This window comes from Nilaparvata lugens, chromosome 7, assembly GCF_014356525.2.
Source record: "Nilaparvata lugens isolate BPH chromosome 7, ASM1435652v1, whole genome shotgun sequence".
NCBI lineage: Eukaryota > Metazoa > Arthropoda > Insecta > Hemiptera > Delphacidae > Nilaparvata > Nilaparvata lugens.
In genome coordinates, this window is record NC_052510.1 from 29,898,366 (window position 1) to 29,910,545 (window position 12,180).

The following is a 12,180-nucleotide window of genomic DNA, read 5'->3' on the forward strand; positions in this document are numbered from 1 at the left end:
TATAAAAAAAGCTGTGGGGTGAATATTGTAGGAAATTATGTAAGCTTCAATTTGATATATGACAGTCAAGTCCTTAAGATACATAGTTTTTGAGTTTTATGCGAGAAACCAAACAATGGTACCTTTAAACCACCCCCACCCCCTTAGCACAGGAGGTAGGGGTGGGGACTTTTGATATGTTTACCTACTTACTACCCTAAAAAGAACTGCGGGGTCAAAAATTGTCTTCCCAACTTTTCCCTCTATACCCTTTTTTGAGCATTCATTGCCTGGACTACTGCTACATATATTTAAAAACAAACAAATTTGTTGTTTGCAACTGCAAACTTAATAAGATTTTATGAAATTTGAAAAATGTAAATAAGAATTTAAATCACATTAATTTTCGGGAGATTGGGAGGTATTTATTTAGGAAACAAAGAAACTTGAGATTAAGTCTATATAAGACTTATAAAAAAACTTTTTTAATATAATATAGTATGTTAAAGGGACGGATTCAAAGATACAAAGGTTCATAGAACCTATATATAGTATAGAACTGTAGGATATTATTCTTTAAATCATTATCCTGTTATAAATCAGTAAAACTTTTATTAATGTCACACATTAACATTTTACATTTTCTTGTTCTAGACATTGAGCTTTTCTCGTAAAAACTAACTTGTTTATTTATTTAATTAACGATGTTGCTTTTTGAATTAATCACTTGATTACTTTCATATGATGATAACATCATACGTCAAAATAGAATTACCATCGCTAAAATCTCATATCCTACAGGAACTATAGTATAATAATATTATATAGTACATATATTATACAGAGTGTTTACGAACTCCCTACCAATACTCTAGGGCATTGTTCCTGGCTAAAAAACATATCTAAATATCATATTTAAATTGTCCGGAAGACTTCAGTTATTCACACAGCGGCCATTTTGCTTTTTTCACTAATAATTTTTCTCTAAATAATGGTTAAACATACGAAATTGAAACTTTGCACAATCGTTTATAACAACTAGACATAGCTACAAAAAAATTATCACAATTTTTCAAATTCATAAAACAAAATGACGGCCATTTAAAATTTGGTTTCTTTAATAACTCAGAAACCGATGGTTTTACAAATACTTTACAAGAATAATTTTTTTTTAGTAAATTTAAATGCCTATCGATTGGTACCAGATTTTTCAAAATTGGACCAATATTAACTGAGATATGGCAGCTTTAGTGGTTGGTGACCCACCTTTAGAGGGTTATGTAACGTTATCTTATTGTTTGAAATGACCTAAAATCGCTTACTATCAACATGCAATGCAATATTGATATTGTTGCATCATTGAGGCGACTCTATTAGCATGCCTTGGTTTGCACTGCAACAAACTTTCAGTGGTTACCTATCACTAAGGCAGCCATATCTCAGTTAATATTGGTTCAATCGTACAAAATCTGTTACCAATCGATAGGTAATTAAATTTACTAAAAAAGGTTATTCTTGTATTTTTTTGTAAACCAACGGTTTTTGAGTTATTTAAGAAATAAAAGTTTAAATAGCCGCTATTTTGTTTTATGAATTTGAAAAATTAGAATAATTTTTTGTAGCTTTGTCTAGTTGTTATAAATGATTGTGCAAATTTTCAATTTCGTATGTTCAACCATTATTTAGAAAAAAATAATTAGTGAAAAAAGCAAAATGGCCGCTATGTGAGTAACTGAAGACTTGCGGACAATTTAAATATGATATTCAGATAGGTTTGTTACCCAGGAACAATGCCATAGAGTGTTGGTAGGGAGTTGGTAAACACCCTGTATATTACACTATATAACAGGTGCGCCAGAGAAACTTATTTGAAAAACTCCCGCGTGGTAAATTGGTCGTGTAGAGGGGCAGGAGGAGGCGCATCTGGAGGGGGAAGTTCCCAAATTTATCCTCTCTCAAGTAAGTAGCCATCATGCTCTGGTCTAGAGAGCAGCGGACATTCGCAGTTGAGAGCTTCTTTTCTCAATGGTCGGTCACTTGTTGTTGCTACGCAACGTGCCTTCTGAGCTCGATTTGAAATTCCTCCTCACAGACTCGTTTCTTGCCGTAATTCGATTCTGTCGTGGGTTAACTCATTTCAGGAGTGTAAGGAAGTGTCGCTAAACCCAGAGATGGATTCCACTGCTCGACGAATTTTCCATGAAGACCTTCAATTACATCCCTTTAGATTGACTGTTGTTCAAGAATTGACTTAACGTGATTTTGTTGCCCGTCAAAATCCATGTGATATGCTGATTGAAAACCTGCCTGAAGACGCGATTATTTTTTTCAGTGACGAGGCCCATTTCCACATGCGTTTCCTCAATGTGATTTTTTTATAGGGTTATTTGAAATCCCTGATTTATGTCGATCGACCAAGGACCATAACACACCTCAAAGACAACATTCGCGACGCCATTGCCAACATACCGATTGATATACTGCAACGAGTGCATACAAATTTTAAAACTCGGGGTCATCAGTGTATGCGCAATGGGGGTCACCATTGATCTGATGTCATTTTCAAGACTGCACGAGAAAAAATTGGGAAATTCTTTTCTGATATAAAAAAAGATTGAAACAATAACTAGAGTACTTTTGTTCTTATTGACCTTTCAAATAAGTAAGTTTCTCTGGCGCACCTTGTACTATAAAATAAGTACACTATATACTATAAAATACTATATATATAGCACATTATATATTATGAAAATATTCACTATGAATGAAATACAATTTGATTATATGATGAAATTATCAAGTCAGAAACAATATTCACATGTCACCTTCAATAGTACTCATGTAAGGTTTCTGGAACTGAGTTCGAAAATGGTTGAATTATTCGAATTACATGTATTTATTTTATCCAATTGTAAAAACGTTGATCAGATATTGATCGCTGATCAGCAATAAGAATTTGCTGATTGATCGGCGATGAAATACTAATCGACGTTTGTGCAACCGATGTTCAACTATGAGAATTACAATGAGTAAAACGAATAAGATTGGAGTATTACCATAATTTGGTTGTGGCTCAGTTGGCGGATCAGGCCATGTGAGTGGTTTGTGGACATTGCCACTTGCACTGTCTTCAAAGTCTTCACTTGCCAATCTGTCAAGTCTTGGATCGATCTTAACTCTTCGAGTATAATCTAGAAGCATGTTCTGGAAAACGTACCACACAGTTAACAATAGCTTCATATTAATGAATTAATTACTGTAAATCTATTAGTGCTATAATATTATTAGATTTGAAAACTTTTTTCGGTTGTTGAAATATTGAGACTAAATATAATAATACACATGGAAAAATCATCAACGTATTATAATTATGACAATAATTAATTCAATTCAATAATTTAATTAATCAAAATTCAATAATACAATTCATTTATGAGATCACATTCCTTTAATTTCATTGTATGGCGGAATGTGTGTGCATACATGTTTAACACACTTGTCCTGTCGATAGTGGTCACCGTTAGGCTGGCCAATAACGGTAGAACATGCATGATAAAATGCATGATACACATGTTGTCATACATTGTTGTGTCATCAAGCGGAAGTTCACTGCATGAATATTGATTGCCAATAATAGAAATACGAAATAGAATATTTTAAACCTACCAATTCAGAAGATAAATCTCTTATGAAGAGCTGTTTTTGTCTGAAAGTAAGACGATCGTCGACAATAATCAAGAGAATCCTAGATATCAATAGGTGATTTGATATTTCAAGCGCAAATCTGGAAAAAAGAGCATTCATAGTGAGGGTGGCCACCAACAACAGGACAAGTGTGTTGAATATGGGTGTACACACATGCTCGTCATGCATGTTCACACAAAATACAGCTGTTTGACAGCAGCTTCTAAAGAAAATAGACAGCCACTAACAATAAATAAACCACTGGAAAATTACAAATTATAATGATACAGGAATAATTCAACCTAAAATAGAGCAATGAAGAAAATATAAACAAAAATCGAAGACAAAACCTGACCTCAAAAAGTTTTGTTTGAAGCCTTTCGCTGATGTCACAACATGAAAGTCGAGCCTGTATGTAGACACATGTTCAACCCTTAAATTACCCACTGACATAACTTTCGTACCGTGGATTGATAATTACGATGAAGTTAATGGTCATGAGTATGAAGTAATGAAGTTCTGACAATTAAATGTTTAGGCAATTTTCAACAAACAACAAATATAAAATAAATATTATATTTCCAACCCACTTCAAAGATGGGAACAATAAATTAATCCAAATTTATAAATATAATCCCGTGGGAGTTGCTGGTCTCCTATCGGGCGCCTCCCCAGGTGGCGGATTGGGGAATGCCTCATAGATATAGGTGGTACCGGGGAAATCAAATACCCGGGGTGGACCAATACCAGCAAACACGACTGCTGCCTTGCAGATGGAGATCAGAGGATCTCAAAGGCTAAGGGAAGAAAACCCCAACAGAAAATTGACTGCTGCCTTGTAGTTTGGTATTGGTTTACCAAAGGCTAGGGAGGGAAACCCGAAAAATGACCTGGTCCTCCAGGTTGTGGGTTGGCGTGGGGCTAGCAACCTAACCCATAAAAATATGTTGTTAGGAAACCAAACAATGAGCCTCGGACGGACAGGATGAACGGAAATTATAATGGAAAAGCCAAAACAAGATTTGAGGACTTGAATATACGAATTGCAACTTGGAATGTTAGGACTATGTTACAGCCGGGGAAAAATGCACGAAATTGCCAAGGAAATAGAGAATTTCAAATTGGATGTTGTCGCAATACAGGAAATGAGGTGGCAAGGACAAGGTAGGATAGACAAAAAGATTTCACTCTGCTGTATAGTGGAACAGAGGCAAGGTTTGGAATGAGTGGAGTAGGTTTTATTATTACCAGACGGTGGACAAAGAGCATCCTAAGTTGGGCCCCAATTAACGAAAGAATTTGCCTTCTTAGATTGAAAGGAAAGTTCCGAAATATTTCTCTGGTATCAGTGTATGCGTCTACGGAGGACAGCGACGAAATGGGCAAAGATAGTTTTTACGACCTTATAGCCGCAGAATATGATAAACTACTGAAATATGTTACTGGGAGATTTTGATGCAAAAGTAGGAAAGGAGACTTATCTGAAGCCAGTAGCAGGAAAATACTCAATAATGAGGAATGCAATGAGAATGGTAGAAGAATAGTTTAATTTGTGGTAGAGAAGAACTTAATAATCAAGAGCACATGCTTCCCTCAAAAAAATATTCATAAAGGTACATGGAGAATACCTGGAACACAAAATGTGAATCAGATAGATCATGTGCTAATATCGGCAAGACATGCTTCATCTATCACAGATGTGAGATCATTAAGAGGCCCAAACTGTGACTCCGACCATTATTTGGTGCGAGCAGTTCTCAGAGAAAGATTGGCGCTTGCACAAGCTACTAAGGGAGAGAGAAGGATAGAGTGGGACGTGAAAAAACTGAGGCAGGGGGAGTGTCGGACAAGGTTTGAGGAAGAAATGGAAAGACGGCTCCCAAATGAACTATCGGAAACCCCTGAAGAATTTAATAGAACAGAGCATGAAATGACATGAAGCACGCCATGATAGAGGTGATTAAAAACACTGTAGGAGAAAAAAAGAATTGAAAGAAATGGAGAATGGTTCGATGAGGAATGTAGTAGGGCACTGCAAAGAAAGAATTAAGCATGGAGAGATATGATGGGTAGGGAAACGCGGCTTAAAAGAGAGAGATACAAGGAACTCAGAAGAACTGCAAGCAAAATATGCAGGAAGAAAAAGAGAGAGAGTGGCAAAAGAAGCGATTAGAAGACATTGAGATGGCATACCTGTGGAATGATGGAGGATTCTATCAGAGGGTCAATACAAAAAAGAAAGGGTATCAACCCAGGTTAAAGTTATGTAAAGACCAAGAGGGACAAATAATTGGAGAAGAGAATAAAATATTAAAAAGATGGGAGGAATATAGAGAGACATAATGAAGAGATTGCCGAGGAAATAATGACTGCTGAGCCTCTAGTGGAGCCGCCGACCATGCGGGAAGTGCAGGAGGCTATCGACAAGCTGGAGATTAATTAAGCACCTGGAAGTGATTATATACCTGCTGAGGTATATAAATGTGGAGGATAAAAACTAACAAGATTATGTCATGAACTGATAACTGGAATATGGGTGGATATGGGTGAATATGGAATAAGTGAGGAACTGCCGGATGAATGGAAAAGAGGACAAACTCATGTGCAATAATTATAGGGGAATAAAACTGCTTAACATAGCCTATAAAATCTTCTCCACAATAATGTTTAAGCGAGTGACGTTATATGCAGAGGGAGAACTCAGTGAAGTTCAGTGTGGGTTCAGAAACAACAGAGGGACAACGAACCAAATATTTGTAATGAGGCAGACAATGGAGAAGTGCTATGAGTTTAATGTAGACTTGCACATTGTATTTGTTGACTTCCGACAGGCGTTCGACAGTGTAGACAGGAAGCAGTTACCTACAGTACTTAGCAGGTGTGGTTTTCCAAGAACGTTTGTAAAAATGACCTTACTCACGATGGAAGGTGCAAGGGCTTGTGTCAGAACAGATAACAAGTTAAGTAAAGAACTTAAGAGTAAATAGAGGCGTAAGGCAGGGTGAAGCACTATCGGCAGTTATCTTTAACCTGGCACTTGATGTTATTCTTAAAGCATTGCAGACAAGCGGCAGTATTGTAACTGAGTCCAAGCAAGCATATGCGTACGCAGATGATGTGCTGCTTATATCAAGAAGCAAAGCTGGTGTGGTTGACATGCTCCAAACTCTAAAAAAATGAAGGAAAAAAGTTGGGTCTTGAGATTAATATAGAAAAATCTAAGTATCTTATGATGTCAGCAAACGAGAGAAGAAGACATGTTGGTGATCTGGAATGTGGGGGAGGAGTTTGGCTTCAAAATGTGAGGCAGTTCAAGTACTTGGGTTCGCTTCTCAATAGTGAGAACAAGGTACGAGAGGACGTGGAAAGCAGGATTTTAGCTGCAAACAAGGCGTACTCTGTCCACATGAAACTAATGAAGTCAAAGCTCTTATCACGCATGTCTAAGCTGCGGCTATACAAAACACTGATCAGACCACCTATGGTGCTGAGACGTGGACGCTGACTAGTAGAGAAGAGCAAGCATTGCGTGTTTTTGAGAGAAAAATTGAAAGGCGTATCATGGGACCAGTCAGAACAGAATATGTATGGCGCATTAGAAATAATTAAGAAATTGCCAATTTCATGGGACCCGAAGATATTGTACGAGTTATCAAGGCGAAACGGTTGAGATGGTTGGGGCATGTCCAGATAATGGAAGACTGCAGACTACCGCATAATTTGTTAAAAAGTAATATGATTGGTACGCGTAGAAGAGGAAGGCCCACATCGGACTATAGCGCGAATGAAATAAAGTTATACTAATAAAGTAAGTTATAAATGTAATAAGTAGAAACACAACATATGAACTGTATTGTCAATATTGTAGCACATAATATTAAATGTATATTGGTATTAGCAGTTGCAGCTTCTATTAACGATGAAAGAATTAGTTTTTCTAAGATGTCATAATGAGTTAATTATATTGTAGGCCTATATATGCACAGGATGCACAGGATTGGGCAATGAAGTATGGTGGATTTGGAACAACTATTACTCATTTTTGAACGAAACTCAATATTTTTTGCCGTATGTACCTTAGATGTTTTTATTTTGATGATTAAGAAGAAAAATAATAATAACATTAATTACGTACAAAAACCAACATTTGAAAAATGGCGTCTGTTTTTTACCAACCAAAAATGTAGGACGTTGTGAGAAGTAGATGACAGAGTGTCGTGCAATGTGCAAGAGATAAACGTACTTATCGGTCATGAAGGAAAAGTTGGTGGATAAAGATTGGAGTTTTAAGTTTAAAATAGCTGTTTTTGTATGAATGGCTGATAATCGACTGTTTGTTGTGGCATTAGTCGAAACTTCATTATTGGCTCTTATTTTTTTGAGAAGAAGTCCTGTCAATTCAGATCGTTATCAACACTGCTGCGTGATTTTTTGCCACAACTGAGAATACAACATAATCAACCTCAATACTGTATGACTCCAACATGTCATACATCGAGATTAACTATGAAATTCCTAAGACAGAGCTTTCCTGGACGCCTCATTTCATTGCGTGGAGATGAAAGTGACCTCATCATCGTTCACCGGACCAGTCACTTTGTGACTATTTTTTATGGGGCTTCCTCAAAGTTTGTGTATACATTAAAAATCACGTACACTTGAAGCCCTGAATGAGACAATAACACAAGAGATTTGAGCAACAGCACGTGCAACGCTTCAAAGCAATATGAAGTATAACTTCTTTACAACGTCTACAGGAGTGTATAAATGAACAAAAACGGACGCTATTTTCCAAATATATCCTCGACATTATTAGAATTATAGGCGATTTCTTGAAAATCGACATTTTTTTGCCGCCATCTTGTTTTTTTCATGATGACAAACATTTTTGAGATTGCCATCATGGATAATCTCTTTCTACACATCATTGTTAAGAGATTGATACCATTCCCAAGTCAGTAACTTCAAGGAGTCATGAGTTACAGGGTTTTCTAATTGTTGGGATTGGCATTTGGTGGAAAAGCGTGTTTTCCACTGCAAACAGTACTTTTTACTCTTTTTCCGATGACTCTCCAGCCATAAAATATAGACATACAGCATCCAACCAGACGTCATTTTGAAGCTTTGGAAATATTCTACATAACTTTTTTATTTTTTTTATTACTTCCATTAAAACTAGTCACTAGGACTAACCATTAATTTTGTTCTCTTATTTCTTATCCTAAAAAATTAATTTTTATTGCTAAAGTCTTCCAGTGAAGCCTACAGTTCTAATCTATAATTCTTCTACTTTAAATTCTTTCGCTACACATTTATTTAATTTATACTTTTTTCACTTCACTAGCACTACACCAACTCGAAGGGCTTATTCTACATAACTGTGCCAATAATACTGCTGTTCGTCTACTTCGAATACATATACAGGTTGGAAAGTAGAATATTGTCCCCGAAAAATGTATGTTTCAAGTTTTTGAAGTTGAATAAATAATGGAAAGAGTGGTCGAAATGAGATGATTCTCTCGAACATCATAGTTTGGTTAATTCTAAACACTTTGGTAGTAAAACCAATCTTATATCTCTCACAATAACTGAATAACAAGCGATATAAAAACTTCTGTCAATGACCGCCATCTTGTATTTTTCAATGATGTCAAATATTTTCGTTGTTTCCATCATCAATTTTCTTATTCGTCTTGTTGTAACAAAGAGATTGAGACCATATGCAAGTCTCTATCTTGAAGTAGTCATGAAAAAATCGATTTTTTAGTTCTAGCCTGTTACCTCATGCGTATGGAAAAACGCACCAGAAATCATGCAGGGTTTCTTTGGAGGGCGCTGGAGAACTCATTTTTCGACGTACAGCGCATGAAGATATATAGTTCCAAAGTTGAAAACACGCTCTAAATTTCATAGATTCAAAATTTATCTGTATCTCTTGCACAAAAACGTAATAATGGAATAAAATTTGAACAAATTTAGAAAAAAGTTTTCATGGGCTTTTAAAAGTTATAACTGAAAAAATATGCGTTTTAGAGGAAAATTTTACAGAACAAAAATTGTAGAGGAATAGTTTTAAAATATTTTCGTCTGAAAAAACGATTGAATATCTTGACCGGTTGATGAAATACAAGCGATATAACAAAACCCTGAAAATTTTGGCGGCCATCTTGTTTCCGAGGTGTTTGCCTGTAATTTCGACTTATCATCATCACGATTTTCATCATGCTAGACCTAATGAAGAAATTGAGACATCATCCACGGCTGTTACTCAAAAATGACCACGGAATGAAATTTGCCCCCGGACTATTAAGGAATAGCAGCAAGATTCAAAAATCTCGTGCTCCGAATTCCATATTGAATTGAATTTGCTTGACTTGAATCCCATCCAACAATGTTGTCCATTGAAAATTATTAAAACTTTGGTTGCTAAATGTAGCTAATTATAAGCTACGGTTTGCTTTAAATTGGTAGATTTTTTTATCGTTTCTATAAGTTGAATTCTCAAAAAACTTCAATCCCATGAAGTGGTTATCTAAAAAGTAACTAGCGAGCATTTACTAACCTGATGTCTTCGTGCTTGACAGCAGTCAGCTTCGACAGAGAGCCACTCACATCTTCTGTTTCTCCTGATACTGGTGTAGAAGCACGCATACTCTGTAATCAATTCAACAAAAACAATATTTTATAAATTGAATAGTCAACAAATCCACTTTACAACCCAGAATAGTTAATTCAACGATTTTATTGCAACGAGATTCAACGAATTCAACGAGAGTTTTTAAAGCACAAGTTACACGTAAGTCAAGACAAGAGCGAGCAAAGCAAGCGAATGTCTTAGACATATCACCAGTGCTTTATATACCGAATAACATCGTTGCATACACTATTTTATAAACGACCACTCAAGCAAATTATCACACTGCTGACTTGTTACTTGGAAAAAACACCTGGTCTATATGGTAAAAAAATTGAAATTACATTCCGTGAAAAGCTACTCATGGAACCATACCCGTGAAAACCATAAACTGAAAACTTGACGAACTGAGAACTTGTCATACTGAAAACTAAAAACTTTACGATTACAAAACCCATGTTTTAATTTTGATTCCCACAGAATAGGATACCGAGTTATAATGTACAAGTCGTTCCATTAAGTTCACTTTTCAGTCTACCTTCAAGTTCTAATTGCATAGCGATACTCGTTTTTGCAAGCAAAAAAGGACAATTCAGCAAAAATCTAACACAGAATGATTTAAGTTTACGCAGGAAACATGAGTGATGATTTTGTGCGTAAATGGTGTCAAAAAATTAAAGACATCAGTTGAAATGAATTCCGGAATCGATGTGATTCATGACAACTCGGATTCATAGTCAGGCTGTCCACTGAATCAGGCTCAGAAAATTCCCGTACACTTCCCGTATATTTCACGTTTTTCCCGGTTTTCCTCGCTGGTTAAAACACATGATTAATAATTATGTAAAAATGTAGGTTGGGGTGGGTTATGAGGTTACTCAGAAGGGGGTCACAATTTGGAAAAATCTAATACTCTTAAATAACAATTTCCAAAGTGCACAAGTATGTTTTACATAAAAATGTAGCACCATTATACGATTATAACTGTACACTGTACTGTATTTCGAATAATATAAAAAGGCAATTTAGAAGAAAAAACAAAACTCTCTAACCTACCATTTACACTTTAAAACATCCTAGTCCAGTCACTAACAATATATAAATTGGTGTTCAATTCAAAATCGCTCTGGGCGTAATTTTGTGCTCTTCAAACTGAGACCAGAGAGCGCACAAAATTACGCCCAGGGGGATTTTGAATTATACATTTTAATTGTATTAGAAGATATTGAAAACTAAAATTCATCAAAATTAATTAGTTTGTTGAAATTTTACTCGTTTTTGTAACTCAGAACACATTCGATATAGAGAGCTCCGGACTATTTCATTTTATTCAGAATTTCATAATCTAAAAAAAAGGCGAGAGCAATTTCAACTGTCCTACGATTGGATTTGGCGGAAAAAACCTGAAAACTAGAAAATGAACCGAAAATACGAGGTGTTTTGGGCCATTCTGTATCTAGCACAAGGAAAATTTACATGCAAAAATTGGTTCTGGACTTCTCTTATGTATCCAAACAATATATTGAAAAAATCTGGTGTGGCACACTCACACAACTTTCCTTGCCGTTATGAAAATTGATCACCTGACGCTAGTGCTCACGAGCATCTCAAGTCTACTTATAAACAAAGATCTGAGCCAGCTGGTGACAGGACAATAACGCTGGAGACATACGAGGTCTGCTATCTCTTCATAGTGAATCATTTAATAGAATCAACAGTTGCCAACAATTTGCAATTGGATAATCACATTTTCTCGAATTTCGAGCTTATTTTGAATTTTAGGTGAAAATGCTACTGGACATTAATTGTACAGATTTCTATGCTCAATCCTTTTCACTCGAGATTTTTTGTTTAAATTGCATTTGACCGAAATTGTTCGTGTC

General features: G+C 35.8%; 1 protein-coding gene across 2 annotated transcripts in view; it reads right to left on the reverse strand.

Annotated features, from left to right (window-relative positions):
• LOC120352359 overlaps nucleotides 1–12,180 on the reverse strand; it is a 49,649-nt gene that overhangs the window by 2,869 nt on the left and 34,600 nt on the right. The window contains exons 9-11 of one of the 2 annotated variants that reach the window (XM_039432485.1): nucleotides 10,226–10,317; nucleotides 3,646–3,763; nucleotides 3,036–3,183 (exon numbers count right to left, since the gene is read on the reverse strand). In XM_039432485.1, the coding sequence (XP_039288419.1) occupies nucleotides 3,036–3,183; nucleotides 3,646–3,763; nucleotides 10,226–10,317 (358 nt within the window). The remainder of the gene's footprint in view (nucleotides 1–3,035; nucleotides 3,184–3,645; nucleotides 3,764–10,225; nucleotides 10,318–12,180) is intronic. The other variant, XR_005571796.1, reaches the window with a different exon arrangement.